Source organism: Diadema setosum, chromosome 18, assembly GCF_964275005.1.
Source record: "Diadema setosum chromosome 18, eeDiaSeto1, whole genome shotgun sequence".
Classification (NCBI taxonomy): Eukaryota; Metazoa; Echinodermata; class Echinoidea; order Diadematoida; family Diadematidae; genus Diadema; species Diadema setosum.
Genome location: NC_092702.1, coordinates 11351044 through 11371436, shown reverse-complemented (window position 1 = coordinate 11371436; position 20393 = coordinate 11351044). Strand labels below are relative to the sequence as shown.

Genomic DNA, 20393 nt, shown 5'->3' with positions numbered 1-20393 from the left:
TTTTGTTATTTCGAACGTTCTGCCACTGAAATTTCGGAACAAAACGACAGCACAAAAAAGCGTGTTTTTGTACTCTAGGGTCTGTTAGTCCGACAGAAATAGTAATGATAAAATAATACATTGTAGATTCTTTATTCTGAAGGTTCGTTAACCGAAAATTAAATAAAGAAAAATGTCCGTAAATTTCAAAACGAAATCAGTGCGTCATTTCGAGCGTTTTGCCAGTGAAATTTCGGAATAAAACGACTGCCCAAAAACAGTTGCAGTTTTCTTACTCTGAGGGTTCGTTACTCCGACAGATTAATGATAAAATGATGCTAGATTCTTTATTCTGAAGGTTCGTTAATCCAAAAATGATTAAGAAAAAATATCCGTTCATTTCATAACGAAATCAGTTTTGTTATTTCGAACGTTCTGCCAGTGAAATTTCGGAATAAAACGACGGCCCCAAAACGGTTACAGTTTTCTTTCACTCTGAAGGTTCGTTACTCCGAAAGAATAATGATGATAAAATACTTAAGATTCTTAATTCTGAACGATCGGTAATCGGAAAACGATAAAGAATAAATGTTCGTTTATTTCCAAACGAAATCAGTTTTGTTATTTCGAACGTTCTGCCAGTATCATTACGGAATAAAACGACGGCCCCAAAACGGTTACAGTTTTCGTTCTCTGAGGGTTCGTTACTCCGAAAGAATAATGGCAAAATAATACTCTACATTCTTAATTCTGAATGATCGTTAATCGAAGAATGATAAAGGAGAAAATAATATTCGTTTATATCCAAACGAAATCAGTTTTGTTATTTCGAACGTTCTGCCAGTATAATTTCGGAATACAACAACGGCCCCAAAACAGTTAGTTTTCTTACTCTGAAGGTTTGTTATTCCGAAACAGTAACGATGATAGATGATAGATTCCTTTCTGAAGTTTCGTTGATCGGAAAATGATTAAGAAAAAAAATGTTTGTTAATCTCCGAACGAAATCAGTTTTGTTTATTTTGAACATTCATCTGTAGTACCGACCTTTGGTGTTGTTGTTGTTTTTGATTACAAACCTTCGAAGTACTCAGTAATGAATCGTTTTATTTTATGATTAAACAAACCTTCGGAATAATGACCATCATTACATTTTTGTATGATATCTCTTTGATGTCACGGCCAAACTACCGCAGTATACCCAGAAAGCAAAGTGCAACGATGTCCCGAAAGTTCTCGATCGCTTCTCGCGCAACTGCATGCAATAGGCCTACCACGTGGTTGAGCAGACGGCGAGAAAGCAAAAACACTACGGGTATAGTTAGTACACGGCGCACGTTGTTGCGATGCACAGACGGCTAATTATCGCAACAATGAAACAGGAAAGGCCTAAAAGAAATCGGAACCTTCACCATCGGCACCTACTTCTCTTTCATTTATTATTTAGGAACTGCCGCCAACAAAAGGTATGGAGTTTCTGCATTGTTTCTGTGAGAATATGCCCCTCACAACGTTCATTACATTTCCGTGAAAATGTCGCATTTAGTAGCATTTTAGCGGCGATTTATCTGTGTTGTATTGAGCATTAGCGAAGGCTTCCGCGCTTCACGAGGGAGGGGGAACCCCCCTCCCGTACCCACCCCCAGAACAGCGTGAATAACTGCCGACAAGCGTGAAGAAATTCCTGGCGAGAACCCTGTATAGTGTATATACAATTTCGTTGTTACAATGTGATGCCAGAATGTTACTGTTTTCTTTCTTGCGTTTTCTTTTCTTATCGATAAGTATACAAGATGTATGTTTTGTCCATTTTCTCTTTTTTCTTGTCTTTCAAGGCTGTCGTATCTTCAAGCTATATGCTTATTTGACGACAGTCTTCTGTATTTACACTCCCAATACATGTACCATAATTCAGTCCGATCATTTGATTCACTTTATCCCCATTGGTTCCCAATAGACGTGTTATCTTATTCTTTTTTTTAATCTATACATGTATACATCTCAGTTTTATATTCGGATGTACACACTGTATGTTCTATTGTCTTGTAAACAAAAAGAAATGACTGTATTTCATTTGTAATATATATTGTACGATGCAGAAAATTTCTAATAAATTCATTTGAATTTGAAAAAAAAAATGCTCAAAAACTGAGGGAGCTTACCCAATTTTCAATGTTTTTACATGTTTATTAAGAATGCTGTTTCATTCAAAAATGCTGTTAGCACATGTATGGTCACGTGTAAAGGGTGATATTAAAAATAAATGGCCATGCATCAATGACCTGTTAGGGAAGGGTAAGAAGTGTTCGATTCCTTCTGAGAAGGTTGAAGCTTTTTACAAGTATTTGATATGATTATCAAGTAAATTTCACCAGTTCCACAATCTTTTTATAAATACATAAAACCAAGTGATAGTACTTCGTCTCTATTTTCATGAACATTTGCTCTTGACACCCCCCCCTGCATTTCTCCTGCAGCCACCCTGCCCTTTGAAAAGATACAGGAGCCCCCTCTGACAGGTACACACACATAGTGACACACACATTTACCCTTGATCCCCCACCATTCTCCTGCAGCCACCCCGCCCTAAAAAATAATAATCAAATCAAATAAAACTAGAAATGTCGCTATGGCGACTGGTATGCCTCCGCCATAATGCATGATTCTCCTAATAGGTCTATAGTGCATGTGGACAATGTGTGATTACATTTTCACAAAATTGGCAAAATGTTTAAATGACATGTTAGTCACAAATGTGTTGAATGTTCACCTTCCTTGACCTAGGTTTAATTGGATGAATAGGAGAGCATGTATTTGGGGATTTAAAAGGGCATTTTACCGGTTTTTTATTTTTTTTATATGTTGTTCTTTTAATACTAAAAGACCCAGCGGTGCAAACAGAATCAAAATTTCATAACGATTAAGTCCGTAATTTAATGTTAAAAATGGAACTTTTTAGGTGAGAATTATGCTAATGAGCTGATGAGCCCGGATGTTATGATGTCACAGGTGCTCTCACTATTACTGATTACAAGTGCTGGCATACGCGTGCGTTAATTCGTATCGAGTAGCAGACGACGCTTAGGCCTAATTTAGCTAGCAGGCGGCGCTTGTGTACTGTTCTATCCATGTAGATATCTCAAATTTCACTAAACCAAATCGCACCAAAATTACAGGATATACTTCATAGCATATTTCAAAGTATTCTCTTATATTTGAACGAAATCAGTAATCGAGAAGTATCAATATTGACGTCGACTTTCAAGTCGTCACTAAAAAAAAACTCACTCTTCGTGAGAGATCTTGGCGAACGCAAGATGCACAATCTAGAACTGAAGTTAGCCGACTAGTACTGTGCGAACGGGGAATTTACGCGAGAACTAAACTCAAAAGTGTAATGATTTTTGCGACTTGTGTGATATAGGAACTACATTTTTCATTCAACTTACCACAAATAATTTGTAAATTTATTTATTGCCCCCGATTACTTGAAAGATGTGTCTCATGATATTAAATGGCTAACTTCAGTCTGTGTGTGCGCAGCAGGTAGACACTCTAGGTAGGGCCTGTCCGCAATCACTCGTGTTAGTCGTAGAGCAGATTATTTTTAGCGACGCCGACAGGAAAGTCGACATCTACACTTACGCTTCCGGACATGTGATTTGTTTCCAATTAACGTGAGCTGTTGGATATGAATCATAAAGTAATCCCTGTGAGTTTGGTGCCATTTGGCAACGTGAATTTTGAGATATCTACATGGATACGGAAGTACGCTAGCACTATACCTACACCAGCGCTGGGATCGCGAAGCGGCGACACTGTGTTAGAATCTACGTGGTCAGGCCACTCTTCCGAGATATGGGTCCTAGTAGGCCTACTGAAACAAACTGTTAGATCTAACATTAGTCCTTGGTGTAAATAACACCACTATGAGATTTATCTCGACTACAAAACATCGGAAATCCATAAAGCAGATACCTTACCTGAAAAATCCAGCACAGGAACAACAGTGCCTGCAGGACAAGGGTCCAGATCTAGATCTGGAGTCTGGACTTTCGTCTGGACTTTCTTCAAGTTCTGGCAGCAGGGGTATGTAACGTTACGCTGTGCCTTATTAGCGCTGTGCACATAGGGCATGCAGCTGCAGTGTCGACGGTGACAGTGAGTGTAGGGCCTACTCATCAAAACTTGGACTGCCACGTAGAACCTACTCCTTGACTGCTCAGTAGTCCTAGTCCTAGTTCTAGTATTTCAGAGTCTATGTGTACTGGGTACCGTTTTCATCTCACTAAGCGTAAATCGTGCGTGCCGTTGAAGAGAGTCTATCTACATTTGGATTTAGATTCACTCAGCCCTCATCTACGTTAGATAGTTTGAACTGGCGAACCATCGCTCGATCATGCATGATCATCAATGCGTAACGTTACTTTACACACAGTCTTCTATGGGCAGCACGTTCGGATAACGATGCCAATTTCATTTTGCATATCACAATCTGGAATTTCCCCACAAGTTTTATCTAAATAAAAAACTGTTGAAGAGATTGCTTTTAAAGATTAATAGATATTGTTTAACATGTTTATTATAGCTCCATATTGCAATTATAATAAATAACAGCTTTTGCAGTACTTCGTGTGAGATTTCATCAGTAAATTGGCATTATGTAGTTCGTCTTGCTAATGTCGGAGTTGTGCACAAAGAGCACCTGTGACGTAGGCCAAATTGTGTGGATCGTTCCATGGCTTGCTCGTTTTCATTTTTTTCAAAAAATCATTACAGGCTTATCCTGGGTTTTACAATCCTCTCTTTCCAGTAGTAGGCATCAAAAAATGTAGATTAGAATTATCAGACAATTAGAAAATGTCAGTACAGTTTTCTTTTAAGGACTTAAACTTGATTTTGACCCTTTCATAAGTTTATGCATTGAGTAATTTTCAAGATACGGAGAAAAAGTGCAATTTCTGTATTGAATAGTAAATTGTTACCATTTTCATCTGGCCTTTGACCCTAAAATTCATAAGAGAATCACTGTCAGGCAGAACATGCATAAATATGTACTAAGTTTCAAGATAACTTGAGCCACTTCTGAGATATGGAGGAAGAAGTAAGTTCAGCACTTTCACTTGATCTCTGACCTTTGACCTTTTTGACAAAAAAAAAACCAAAACAATTTCCCAGAGAAACTCTATTGGGTTATACATGCATATACCAAGTAAAAAAAAAAAAAAAATCCTGCTGGCATTGCATAGATATAAGGGGAAAAAGTAAAATTTTGACGTGTTGCACTTGACCTTTGACCCCTGACCTTTGATCCCATGAACCCCAAATTTCCTAGATAATCACTGCCAGTCAGTACATGCAAATATACTATGTTCCATGAAGATACCTTGAACAATTTCCAAGATACGGAGAAAAAAGTGAAATTTTAACATTTTTACTTGACCTTTAGACCTTTGATCTCATGACTCCAAACTTTCACTAGAGAATCTTAATTGGGTAATACATGTACACACTAAGTTTCAAGAAAATATCTTCAGGCATTGCATAGATATGGGGGAAATAGTGACATTTTAAGCATTTGACCTTGACCTTTTGACCTCTGACCTTGAGCATGTGCACCCAAAAGTTGATAGGCACAACTTCACCCCCTAATACACATACATGCCAAGTATCATTAGGATACCTCAAAAGGTTTTTTAGTTACGCTGTCCACAAAATTCATTACGGACGGACGGAAGGACGGACGGAAGGAAGGACAACCCAAAAACATAATGCCTCTGGCACCACTTTGTGGCGGAGGCATAAAAATACAGGAACCTCTGACTCGCATACACACTTACACAATTTTTTGGCTTATCAAAATGGTGCAATTAGTTTATATCATCATTAACATTTCTTTTCAAAGATAAAAAAAAAAATCCACCTGTTTGTGCCCCTTCCACCTACTTTTGTTTGATGGATCATAGAAACCCCCCATTTATCTGCCTCTGACGGTTTACTTTCTTCTTTTTTTTTTTGGGGGGGGGGGAGGGAGAATAGAACAATGAGGGTTTGGACACAGTAATATATCATAGGAATGAATTAAGGGAAACAAGGGAATAAAGTTATCTTATCAAAGATTCTGAATATCTTTTTTTTTTTCCCCCCCATCATGTAAAAGTTACTCTACACTGGACAATAGGTTTTTCTTCAGACAATCTTATGCAAATTGCCCAAAACTGTTTCACTGCAATCATGTGCAATATCTTTTGCTGAGTACTTGTTGGAATTTTGGCGTTTATGTTGCTGTCATTGCTGAGAATTAATGAAAATCGATCCTAGTTTCTTGCATTTTTTATGAATTGCATCTAGGTCAGAATTCATAGAAGTGACGAAAACTGTGGAGAATCTCTTTTGTTTTGACTTCGGACCACTGCACACGTGAACCCGAACTGTGCATCTAATTATCAAACTGTATGTGCAAAGAATTTGAAGAGGCACTTAAAAATGGAAATCTATACTGCAAAAGTTCCAATGTGTTAATTTGTGTATGTGTGTGTGTGTGTGTGTGTGTGTGTGTGTGATTTGTGTTTTTCTCTGTGGACATGACTTTTGGTCTGTCAATGTTTTTGCTGGTCTTTTTTTTAATCAAATGAACATGTGGAAAATGTGACTCTGCACTGAAAATAAATAACATGTGAATAGGAAACTTATCTTGTGGAAATTTGACTAAAGGATTTATCAAATTTTGATAGAGTATGTTGCATAGAGAATTATCACTAGCATTAATTATGATTGTTATATCTCACACAAACAGAGACTCCAACTCTCCTGCTTTGAAGCCATTTTCTCTAAATCTCCTGCGCTCCCCCTTGAGTTTGAATTTCTCCTAGAGCTACAGTTTTTTGTCTCCTCCTAAAATGTATTTTCTCTCTCTTAAAGTTTAACTTTCTCCCACAAATGTCAGTTTTATCAAAAGAAATTTGTTCTAATTGATGCTCAAAATGTATGCTAGGAGAATAAATAGTACTTACAGGACTAGAGCTTCCAGGGTCGTGACACCCTGGGGTCAGGGATGTCACACTTCGCACTCACAATATTGAGCCCATGTTCGCGCAATCCAGTTTGCACCACAGTCTATATCAGTAGTTCAATTACAACATTTTGTATGGTCTTCATTAAAATTTGCAGTTACCATGGCGTTACATTACTTTAGACTGATGAAAAAGGTGTCTTGCACATATACCTCTGAAAGTGGTCACACATGCCACATTTCAGGTCAATTGCACAAAAATGAGGGAGAAGTCCCATCCACAAGATTTTGCAAAAGATCAACCGCCTGCCCGCCCGTCTGCCCACCCACCCGCCAAACCAATCAACCACCTGCTCTCAGAGCGATTCCTATATACCCCCAAACAAATAAGCTAATAGCATTCACATCCTTTAAAACATCCATGAAAATAAAAAAATATGCATGAATTGGCAGCCATGCCCATTTACCTCTCATAGTGTTTGCGTGTACATGTTGCTGCACTTGTGCTGCCAGGGTTGCCTCCCAGCTGGTCGTATATGACCTTCCACTGTTTGCGTGCTGTGATGCTCTTGTAACCCCCAAGCTGGACTGCCAACTCAAAGAAGGCAAAAAGATCAACTAAAAGAGACATATGAATAAAGAGAGAAGAAAAAAAGATCAGAAACAGAGTGCATCCCTTTCCACAAAAATATGCACTATGAACATATGAAACACAATTCATGTAACTGTTTCCACATTTGCCTTGCTATCTTTTCTCATCCCTCCAGTAAAGACATAACAGATGACACAAATATTTTATTTGGTGAATTTTATGAAAGTCATATCACACCTTTTAGTCATATGTTTTTCTCTCATTCAAACAGCAAACATTTCTAAACAATGGACCTATCTGGTTATGACATACCGTACTTGCTGGCAATCAGTTGAATCAGTCAGAACTAATTCTATTATCTATGAGGTAAAAACCATCTGTCTGCTTTCCTTACCTGTTTAAATATATCTGCGTGCATGCAAATACTGCAGCTGAGGTAAATGCAACACAAAACTTTTGTGCACTCCCTCCTACCTCCTGATGAGTCTCTCAATGAGCTCCACACAGTGACCTGCATGTCCTCAATATAACACACACCAAAATGGGTGAGAGAGTGATGAGAGGGGAAGGCTGGAGGGAACCAAAAGTAGGTTTTTACCTCGTACTTAGAAAATAGAATTAGTTCTGATTCTACTGATCTACATACTGGTAAGCAAAATCCATCTGTCTGCTTTCTATACCTGTGTTAGACCAACACAGAAAGGGAGGAGCAAAACTGACCACTTAAAGGAAGAGGTCCAGACGACATGGCAGAAGAGGCCAAGGCTGCCTAAGAGAAAGCTGCCCCTGATCTAGGGACATCCCTTAGGTAACAAGCAACGATGACCAGAAAAAAGGGTGCGGTTTGTATACAACTGTGGGCAATACACTGTTATTTTAAAGTGATTCCTCAATTTGTCCCTTTTATGAATCTCATTCACAAAGACTAATACATTTATTTTTGAAATGTGCTCATGTCATCATTTTGGTATGCAATATTTTCTTGGCTCAGAGCTAAAGATGTTTGCCATTTATGTTCACAGATGAGAAATATGTTTTGGAACTTTCATGTTCAAAATGGATATTTTGTGTATACAATTATTCATCATGTAGAGTATTTCATATTTTTGGGTAAAATCAAAGGTCTCATTCCAACTCTTAAACTTGTTTCTTTTTTCTGTGAAGCATTTGAAAAAAAAAAGCAGAATGTATCATAGCTATGAAAAAAGAATCACTCAAATTTTCATGAGAACAAATGGCAAGCTCTTAAACTGAAGGTTTTGATGTTAAAGAGTGTGTACAGTTCTGGTCGAGGTGAGGATTTAGCTTTCAACGTTTTGCAAGATATTCAGAAACCACTCTATGAGATGTCAAAAAGCACGCAGCTCTAAGGGGTATCAAAAGTTTATTCAATGAAAATCGGTTTTGAAATGGCTGAGATATCCAAAAACAAGGTGAAACAAAGAGATCCTAATAAAGTTGTGGCATGTCGACTTTTATTGTTAGCACTTTTTTGGATATCTCAGCCATTTGAAAACCAATTTTCATCAAACCAATCATTGAATCCTTCTTAAAATTACATGCTCTTTCATATTTCACAAGAGGCTTTTCATTATCTCACTTAGGAATGTTCAAAACATGAATCTCCACCTCAACCAGTACTGTACAGTCCCTTTAATTTCATTTTCATCTGTATCAGACTTTTTCATTATTGTGCACATATTTGTTACATGAAGGGACATTGTAATTGAGGAAGTAGAAAAAAGTGAACTTTCTGTCCCTTTCAGCATATTGTTTACCTTGCAAGAGATTGCAAGGAGTGTCCTGTTCACAAGCCTTAGAAAGGCTCTACCTTGTCTGTGGAAAAGGCAGAGCCAGCAAAAGATTAACTTGACATCCAAATCATAATCCTCTTCGTAACCCTGTGGATCTGGAAAACTTTCCTCCCAGAGCAGCCGAAAGTGGGGTTGTGGGCCTGGCATTGAGATCCTGGCTCTATGCCGGTAGGAAACTTGGCCTGTGAGAATCCCCTGCCCACCTCCATGGCTGTAGATGACTCCCTGGCTGTTCCGGCAAACAGGCCAGATCTTGGGGGCATTGCCTGCCTAGGGTTAGGTCTAGGCTGAGAGCCAGGCTGGATAAAACCCTCAGGTCCTGCTGGAAAGAGAACCCTTGGTGATGGGAGGATTGGTGATGGAAGCCATAACATACCCAGATATCCCTGTTGATTTGGCTGTCATTTCTGTGCCTGGAGGTGTGGAAGTCCCAGCTGCTCAATAGACCGATTCGATTTCGAGGTCCTGTTCACCTACTGCCACTAGCGGTGCTATAACGGTCGCCATAACTGGGGGCCAACTCGCTTCCAGCGAGCCAGTAGCTACCCAGCGAGTTGCACTGGCAGCTCAGCAGCCTAGCGTACCCATCGCGCATAGTTAGCCGGGCGCGGCCGCTGCACCGGCGATTTGTATTCTGTTTGGTTTACCGGTACTTAGTTAGGCTTGCCTGAAGTTAGCGACAACTGAAAATGATATAGGATGTAGGGTTCTAGAAGTCAATAGGTCTAGATAAAGTCTAGACTCTTGCCTAGAATTCTAGACAAGATCTACCATTAGACAGATTCTACCCCGCTGGCCTGCGTAAAGGCAACGGCCTAAAAAGGTTTAAGTTAACTGATAGTAGTGATAAGTTGCAATTTATAGCGCCATATCTACCTCAAGTTTCTGACTCATTATTTGTATCTAATTATATCAGTTAACTTCTCAATAGTCTAATGGCTTACTCCCAAGACATCTGCCTGCGCCTAGCCGTAGTTCTCCCCAGCGGTTTTCATTCTCTTACACAAATGTGGTGAATATATGGGGCTTACACGCGAGTAACTGAGTCATCGCAATAGAAATAGAGTCTACAAACACTCATGGATCGTACCGATATTTACCTTGAAATTCAAGTTTTAGCTACAGCCGTATGTCATCTACCCATTCACTCATAGTCGGTATAAGTTGTTTAATTTTATTTTTTTTAGCTTGCGAAAAAGAAAATGTAGACTCTAGTTGTCACAAAGCCAGATGCGTCAATTGCTGCCAGTGCCAGAGATCTAGCTGGCCGGCTGGCGCTGGGTGGTAAAAGCACTGGCTTCCGCTGGCACCCTTGCCACGCACGCACGGCGCTTGCCGACCCGGTCTGGATGGCCCCCAGTTATGGCGTCGCCTTAAGAAGGCGCACTTCCATGAACAGTCACTCGAATCGGTCTATAACCCACCCAAGGCAGATTGACCAGACTGCAGGGAATATCACATAATGTGCACTGCCCACTGAAGTAAGGTCACTGGATTCGCAGTTTGCAGAACGAAGAACAATGGCAGGTGTACAAATTATGCCACAGATCCCATAATGGGAGAAACTTCTGGCATCACTTGCAACTGTGCACCATAGTGATTGCAACTGGAAGTTGGTAAACAACGCTATGTGACACTGCAGGACATGTGCTTTTGCCAGGCACACTAAGCATTCTATGTTCAGAGAATGCTAGGTGAAAATGTCAAGAACATGGCATGATCATGATAATGCAAAAAATCTTGTGATCTCATGCTCGGCAAAAGTACATGTTACTGTTCAATATTCAAAGGAATTAAAACTTGGAACTGTAAAGTTAGTCAAAATTTCTTTCAGGGGTTTGCCGATCAACAGTTCTTTTTTTTTTTTTAGCACATGACTATTCATTCAGTAATATGTGACACTACCCTTCAAAGATGTACATTCACTTTTAGACATAATGGCCCGAATTCATGAAGGTGGTCTAAATTTAAACCATGGTTTATGTATATTTCTTCTGCGTAGATATGATTGACAGATTGCGTATGCTAACAGGCATCCAGTAAAAAAATGTGCATTGATGCTCGCATGTATTTGTATGCCTATTTAATGCTTACTTTAACAATGATGCAATGCTAACGCCATGTAATTATTATGCTGGTGGGCAACTTCATATGTTGACAAGTTGGCAATTTATGGCAACAACCCCCCCAATGTCAATGGGCTAGGCAGCAAACACTGTTGCATTTGCAAGTGGACAGGCATGCCGTTGTGACTGGCACCAGTGGTAGACATTGAGCCAAGCTGCTCTCGTTATCCGCCTTGGCAAAACTGCTAACATTTTCTTGCCTTTGTGTATAAGGTGCATCCCCAAGCTTTGGTACTTAAATTAGGATGAAAGAAAAAATGCATCCGTATACATAACTGGTAAATGTTATCTTGATTTTGATGGCTAAAAAAACAATACAAGGCAAACGCTTAGCGATGTCTTGCCCGCACATCGCAATTTGTGATTACAGTGTTTTTCAGCGTAAGTCTGACTTAGTCAATATTCAAATTTGACTGACATCTTTAGGCGATGTACCTGTGGTATGAGTTTTGTGGTAATAGCTCAAAGCTGTGAAAAGTTGAGAGCACACAATACATGGGGATTGATACTTTGACCTTTGACTTCATTAGAATTCACCAATATTCAAACTTGACTGACAACTTTGAATGATGTACCGGTGGTGTGAATTTTAGTGGTCATAGCTCAAAGCTGTGGAAAGCAGAGACTCCAACCCCAAGCACCTTCTGATCTGGAGATTCTCCCGCCTGAAACCCCTAGCAAATGTGGGAGACTCCAACTTGATCACATCACAAGCACGAAGTCACTTGCGGCCTAGGGTTCAGAAGCTCTCAAGTGCTATATAAGGCTTATTTTTCAACATACAATGAAATTAAGTAAGAAATTATTTCAAGCGGGAGAAATTAAATCTCAAGCGGGAGAATGGGAGATTCTGCAAAAATTGGCTTTTGGCGGGAGATCTTACATCGAAAGCAGGAGAATTGGAGTCTCTGGGAAAGTTGAGGGTACATTGTAATACTATGTGTACAGTGCTTATTGGGTAAAGTTCATTAACCTTTTCACCTTTGACCTTTTATCTGATATACAGAGCATACTATGTATAGTCATGAACATTTATTGCTCATTAATTCATTCATGCACCTGTTTCTGTCAAAAGTATTACAATAGCATTTTAGACATGCTTTCCTGCTTTGATCTCATCCTTACCGCCGAAAGCCAGGCTAGATAAAAACAAGATGGCGCTATGAGAAATCTAAATAAAAAACTACATGTGCACAAGATAATAAGTCTCTTAAAAGAAAACTGTACTGACATTTTCTAATTGTCTGATAATTCTAATCTACATTTTTTGATGCCTACTACTGGAAAGAGAGGATTGTAAAACCCAGGATAAGCCTGTAATGATTTTTTGAAAAAAATGAAAACGAGCAAGCCATGGAACGATCCACACAATTTGGCCTACGTCACAGGTGCTCTTGGTGCACAACTCCAACATTAGCAAGACGAACTACATAATGCCAATGTACTGATGAAATCTCACACGAAGTACTGCAAAAGCTGTTATTTAGTATAATTGCAATATGGAGCTATAATAAACATGTCAAACAATATCTATTAATCTTTAAAAGCAATCTCTTCAACAGCATTTTATTTAGATAAAACTTGTGGGGAAATTCCAGATATGCAAAATGAAATTGGCATCGTTATCCGAACGTGCTGCCCATAGAAGACTGTGTGTAAGTAACGTTACGCATTGATGATCATGATCGAGCGATGGTTTGCCAGTTCAAACTATCTAACGTAGATGAGGGCTGAGTGAATCTAAATCCAAATGTAGATAGACTCTCTTCAATGGCACGCACGATTTACGCTTAGTAAGATGAAAACGGTACCCGGTACACATAGACTCTGAAATACTAGAACTAGGACTAGGACTACTGAGCAGTCAAGGAGTAGGTTCTACGTGGCAGTCCAAGTTTTGATGAGTAGGCCAGCCCTACACTCACTCACCGTCGACATTGCAGCTGTAGGCCCTATGTGCACAGCGCTAATAAGGCACAGCGTAACGTTACATACCCCTGCTGCCAGAACTTGCAGAAAGTCCAGACGAAAGTCCAGACTCCAGATCTAGATCTGGACCCTTGTCCTGCAGGCACTGTTGTTCCTGTGCTGGATTTTTCAGGTAAGGTATCTGCTTTATGGATTTCCGATGTTTTGTAGTCGAGATAAATCTCATAGTGGTGTTATTTACACGAAGGACTAATGTTAGATCTAACAGTTTGTTTCAGTAGGCCTACTTTAGGACCCATATCTCGGAAGAGTGGCCTGTCGCCGCTTCGCGATCCCAGCGCTGGTGTAGGTATAGTGCTAGCGTACTTCCGTATCCATGTAGATATCTCAAAATTCACCTTGCCAAATGGCACCAAACTCACAGGAAATACTTTATGATTCATATCCAACAGCTCACGTTAATTGGAAACAAATCACATGTCGGGAAGCGTAAGTGTAGATGTCGACTTTCCTGTCGGCGTCGCTAAAAATAATCTGCTCTACGACTAACACGAGTTATTGCGGCCAGGCCCTACCTACCTGCTGCGCACGCACAGACTGAAGTTAGCCATTTAATATCATGAGACGAATCTTTCAAGTAATCGGGGGCAATAAATAAATTTACAAATTATTTGTGGTAAGTTGAATGAAAAATGTAGTTCCTGTATCACACAAGTCGCAAAAATCATTACACTTTTGAGTTTAGTTCTCGCGTAAATTCCCCGTTCGCACAGTACTAGTCGGCTAACTTCAGTTCTAGATTGTGCATCTTGCGTTCGCCAAGATCTCTCGCGAAGAGTGAGTTTTTTTTGAGTGACGACTTTTACAAAAATTATTAGATTATTGTGATAAACACATTCCTTTAACTCCCAAAAGAAATGGAAGGAAAAAAGCTTGGCAACCCTGGATTACTCAAGGTCTTATATGTTCTATTCTCACTCGAAACCGTCTTTATAAAATATCTCTGAGAAAACCTACTCCTGAAAACGTGAAAAGGTACAAAATATATAGAAATAAACTAACTACTTTGATTCGAGTTTCACGTAAATCATATATTTCGAATAAACTCGAATCTAATAAGGATGATAAAAGTGCTCTTTGGCGGACCGTTAATGAAATACTGAAAAAGAAACCTAAGGAATGTCCTGACAGCATTACTCACAACGATAATGTTATTACCAATCCTGATCAAATTGCAAATATTTTTAACAATTTTTTTGTTAATGTCGGTCCTTCTTTGGCAGCATCTATTCCCATAAACGATATAAAGAATTATAAAGATTATTTATCTGAAAGTAATCAAAATTCTTTGTTTTTTACTCCAATTAATGAATCGGAAATTATTGATACTGTTCGATTTTTGAAATGTAGTAAATCCTGTGGGCCTGATAACTTAAGTGTGAACTTGTTGAAAAAAATAATTTACCCCCTAGCAGCCCTCCTCACCCATATATTCAATCTATCCCTACTCAACGGAAAGTATCCAGACTCCTTCAAAACGGCCAAAGTTTTCCCCATTTATAAAAAAGAAGATCCCTTAATGGTGAAAAACTATAGACCCATTTCATTGTTACCTGCAATATCGAAAATTTTAGAAAAAGTAGTTTACAAGCGTCTCCACTCGTTCATGATTGAAAATGAAATATTAAATGCGAATCAGTTTGGTTTTAGGAAAGGATTTTCTACCGATTATGCTATAATTAAATCTGTTGATAATATTATTGATGCGCTTACTAAAAAGGAGCACATAATTGGAGTTTTTATGGATCTTAGTAAAGCGTTTGACACTATTGATCATGACATTTTACTTGAAAAATTACATAATTATGGTGTGAGAGGGATTACTCTGTCGTGGTTCAGAAGTTATTTAAGTCATCGAAAAACAATATGTTGCATCTAAATCCACTCACTCAACATATTCTAACGTGTTATGCGGTGTCCCTCAGGGGTCTATCCTCGGGCCCCTACTCTTTTTGATTTATATTAATGATATTATTAACTCCTCTCCTCGTTTAAATTTCATCTTATTTGCAGACGACACCAATGTTTTTTATTCCCACAGGGACATTGTAACACTGGTTGATACATTAAATACGGAATTAAGCAATATCTCGAAATGGTTTAGAAGTAATAAGCTTTCATTGAATATTGATAAGACATGTTTTATACACTTTCATACGTTGCAATCCCAACCCACCCTTCCTCAAAGTATTTTTATTGATGATATAAACATTGCTGAGAAACATTCAACCAAGTTCCTAGGAGTGACCCTAGATAGCAATCTATCTTGGAATACTCATGTTCAGAATATTACAACAGCAATATCTAAAGCAACTGGTGTTTTAAGAAGAATAAAATATTTAATTAATGATCAAACTTTAATTATGTTATACAATACTTTATTTTTACCATATGTAATGTACTGTAATATTGTATGGGGCAACAGTAGCAAAACAAAATTGAATACAATTTTTCTTCTCCAGAAAAAGGCTCTTCGTATATGCACACATTCAAATTTTTTGGCTCACACTGATCCCATATTTTATCGCCTAAAAACTTTGAAAGCCCATGATATACATCTATACCTAACTGCCATATTTATGTATAAACACACTCGAAATTTATTACCTTTTTTTCATAATACCCTAGTAACCAATGACCATATTCATTTATACCCTACTCGTCGTTCCCATGATTTTCATTTAAGTAATCCGAAGCTTTTACTTGCTCAAAAGTCAATTAGACATCAAGGTCCGGATACATGGAACACTCTTCCTGAGGAGTTGAAACAGTGTGCCTCCTTGTTTTCATTTAAAGCAAACTTAAAGAAGTATATTTTATTACAGTATACTTCAAATACGAACTAAAAACAAACAAATTATACAATTAATGTTGGTCTCCCGATAGCAACAACGCATATCGTCCCCTCTTTCAGTAAACCAATTTTATTATTCTAAACTCCAGCCTATCTGCCATTGTGCACCTTCAAGCACCTGCACACACATTCACCACCACCACCATCACACACTAGAGTTTATTTTCCCCTGCTACTTTCGCAGCAGAATTTATATCGTTACGAATCTAGTACGTCCTTATCTTTTCCTCGGGCCGGCCATCTTTTCAAGCAATGCTTATAATGGCGGCCCTCTGCATAATCGTTTCTTAACTATAAATGCTATTCTTATCACTGCTGCATAGACATGCATATTGTATATTATATTTCTTTCATATCGTTGTTTATGCAAGTCAAAAGACTGTGTTAAATTCATTTTATATATTTCCTACATGTTCATGATTATGTACTTATATGTATCGCGGTTTATGCAAGTCAAACGACTCTGCGTTGAATTTACTTTGTGTACTTCCTGCATCTTCATGATCATGTAACTTATGTATATTGATTTGCAGAAAATAAAGTATCTATCAAACAAAGTCGACGTCAATATTGATACTTCTCGATTACTGATTTCGTTCAAATATAAGAGAATACTTTGAAATATGCTATGAAGTATATCCTGTAATTTTGGTGCGATTTGGTTTAGTGAAATTTGAGATATCTACATGGATAGAACAGTACACAAGCGCCGCCTGCTAGCCTAGCTAAATTAGGCCTAAGCGTCGTCTGCTACTCGATACGAATTAACGTACGCGTATGCGAGCACTTGTAATCAGTAATAGTGAGAGCACCTGTGACATCATAACATCCGGGCTCGTCAGCTCATTAGCATAATTCTCACCTAAAAAGTTCCATTTTTAACATTAAATTACGGACTTTATCGTTATGAAATTATGATTCTGTTTACACTGCTGGGTCTTTTAGAATTAAAAGAACAACATATAAAAAAGTAAAAAACCGGTACAATGCCCTTTTAACACCATTGTAACCACAAAAAAGAAATGGCTTAAGGACGTTCCTCAGTTGTGTTTGTGTGCATCCTAGCTGCGCAGGTTGGCAGTGATGTAACAAAGAGTGTAGTTAAGCGCACGCACGAGCGATGAGTTGAGCTAGCTGAGCTGAGCAGCTGCTACTGTAGTAGATCGAGCTAGAGTGTGGTACGTATGGATACCCGACAGCTCCCCACCGTGGCCGCGCTGGGCGACCTCGCTGGGCTTGCGTGCCGACTGTACGCATTACAATCTGTACGTACTACGCAAAGTTCAGCGGTCCGAGCTGCATATACATGGTCATGGTAGCAACACTGATCGACGGAATTGGGAAGCTTAGAAGTGGAACTGAGCTGTTTCCATTTTCAATCCATAGATCTGTTTTGTGACATGCAGTTCATTTGGATCTGTTCATCAACATGGTAAAATCGAGTGCTAAGGTACCTAGGGCCTATAGGCCCTAGTTGGGGACTACTAGTCCACTAGACTTGGTGTTAAAAACAACAACAAAAACAACACCACCAACAAAACACACATATGACATATATTTCATCTTTAGGTCTAACAATTAAAACCATCTGAGCATCTCTGTTAAAATCTAAATAAGATCTAAACTTGTCATTACTAACACAAAATATTGTTTATTTTTTTTAAATTTTTGGTTACAAAATACAAGGTCACAAAAGTATTACCAAACATGTATTTATCACTTTCACCATTCAGATATTTATTTTTGACTACCAACTCTGGTGTAACAAAAGGAGAATCAAAGAATTATTTTTTTTTTTTGTGGGGGGGGGGTACTAAAGGTACATATCCATAGTTCACAACACGCACATACTTTACCAACCACTGCAACAACCAACACATGCAATCTACAATCAATGTCATTATATCAAGATTTGTTTTTCCTTTGGAGGACCGTCAGACTAATGCCAAACTGCCATTTCCTTATATTTATTCTTCTTCCTCCATTATAACTATGAGGGAACCGCATGAGATTCATGCATCCTAGCAGGGTATATCCCTGCATTGGTTCCTGACCAGATTTGGGGGTCTTACGATGATTTCTGTTGCAAGGAGGCTCTGCTAGCACAAAAGCGAGTACATGAACCCCCATTTTTACAACTGTTCTGCATTTTGTAACCCTTCTTCTACAATTTGTTAAAGTTTCGTAAAATGACATGGGTTTTGAATGTACAGCATGACATTCATGAACCCCACCTAATCAGGGCACCCATGATAGGTTTATAACCAGATTTGGGGGTCTTAGGATGATTTCTATCATATGGGGGTGCTACCAGCACAAAAACTAGCACATGAACCCCCACTTTTTATTGTTTTTCTGGAATAAGTAAGCCTTCTTCTACAATTTGGTCAAGTTTTGTGAAAATGACATGGGTTTTGAATGGACAGCGTGAGATTTATGAACGCACCCTGCCAGGGCATCCTTGCATAGGTTCCTGACCAGATTTTGGGGACTTACGATGATATATGTCGCATGGGGGAGCTGCTAGCACAAAAAAGAGCACATGGACCCCCACTTTTTATTGTTTTTCTGGAATTAGTAAGCCTTCTTCTACAATTTGGTCAAGTTTCGTGAAAATGACATGGGTTTTGAATGAACAGCATAAGTTTTATGAACCCACCCTGTCAGGGCATCCCTGCATAGGTTCCTGAACAGATTTTGGGGACTTACGATGATATATGTTGCATGGGGACGCTGCAAGCACAAAAACGAGCACATGAACCCTCACTTTTTATTGTTTTTCTGGAATTAGTAAGCCTTCTTCTACAATTTGGTCAGGTTTCGTGAAATTGACATGGGTTTTGAATGTACAGCATAAGTTTATTGACCCACCCTCTCAGGGCATCCCTGCTAAGGTTCCTGAACAGATTTTGGGGGCTTACGATGATATATGTCGCATGGGGGCGCTGCTAGCACAACAAAAAAACCAACGACCACATGAACCCCCACTTTTTATTGTTTTTCTGGAATTAGTAGGCCTTCTTCTTTACAATTTGGTCAAGTTTCGTGAAAATGACATGGGTTTTGAATGTACAACATAAGTTTTATGAACCCACCCTGTCAGGGCATCCCTGCATAGGTTCCTGAACAGATTTTGGGGACTTACGATGATATATGTCGCATGGGGGTGCTACCAGCACAAAAACGAGCACATGAACCCCCACTTTTTATTGTTTTTCTGGAATTAGTAAGCCTTCTTCTACAATTTGGTCAAGTTTCGTGAAAATGACATGGGTTTTGAATGTACAGCATAACTTTTATGAACCATGTCCTTTTGCTCACCCCAAACAGAAAACGTCGATGAGAAGGATTTCAGAGATTTCGGTGTTTTCTGCCATGTGAGGGTGCTGCTTGCTCAAGAATGAGAGTGTAAACCCTAACTTTAAAACCTTTTCCTCGTTTTGGGTACCCTTTTCTGCAATTCTTGCAAATTTGGAGAAAATAACATGGATTTTGAAAGAACTATGGGGATTTAAGTTTGTCATTGCAGATTTTGTTGCCAATCATGGTCTTGATCCTGTAACATTATCATTTTGGTACAGGACGGTAGATTAGTCATATTCTTCAAAGTCCTGTAGAAGAAAAACAAGCACATGAACCTATGGTTTTATTTACATATTTGGGCTTCGGATGGGTCAAAGTTACGGTATGGAAAGTTTGAAGAAAATGACATGGCCTTCACTTTAACTGAGGAACGTCCTTAGTATTCATAAATAAGGTGAATTATACATTTACGGATAGCGTAAGCCTAAATTTCACATGAAAACTTCTCTAAAAGGACTGAGAGATAGTGTTTTGACTCCCTGTACTGAATGCTAGAACCTGATCTGACAGCGGAATTTTGGGGACCAAAATGATGACATCATTACACGTACATGTATAAGTGTGCTGCTGCACTGTTGGTATGCAGCATGGTAGTTCAAATCATGAATTATGCATGATATCCATAGGCAAAGTGCAGCGAGGTGATGCAGTTGTCCAATGTCTT

At 38.8% G+C, this 20393-nt stretch overlaps 1 protein-coding gene across 2 annotated transcripts in view; it reads right to left on the bottom strand.

Moving 5' to 3' along the window:
• Positions 1-20393, bottom strand: part of LOC140241639 (uncharacterized) — a 214646-nt gene that overhangs the window by 26605 nt on the left and 167648 nt on the right. For both annotated transcript variants that reach the window (XM_072321378.1, XM_072321379.1), the window contains exon 7: positions 7459-7609. In XM_072321378.1, the coding sequence (XP_072177479.1) occupies positions 7459-7609 (151 nt within the window). The remainder of the gene's footprint in view (positions 1-7458; positions 7610-20393) is intronic.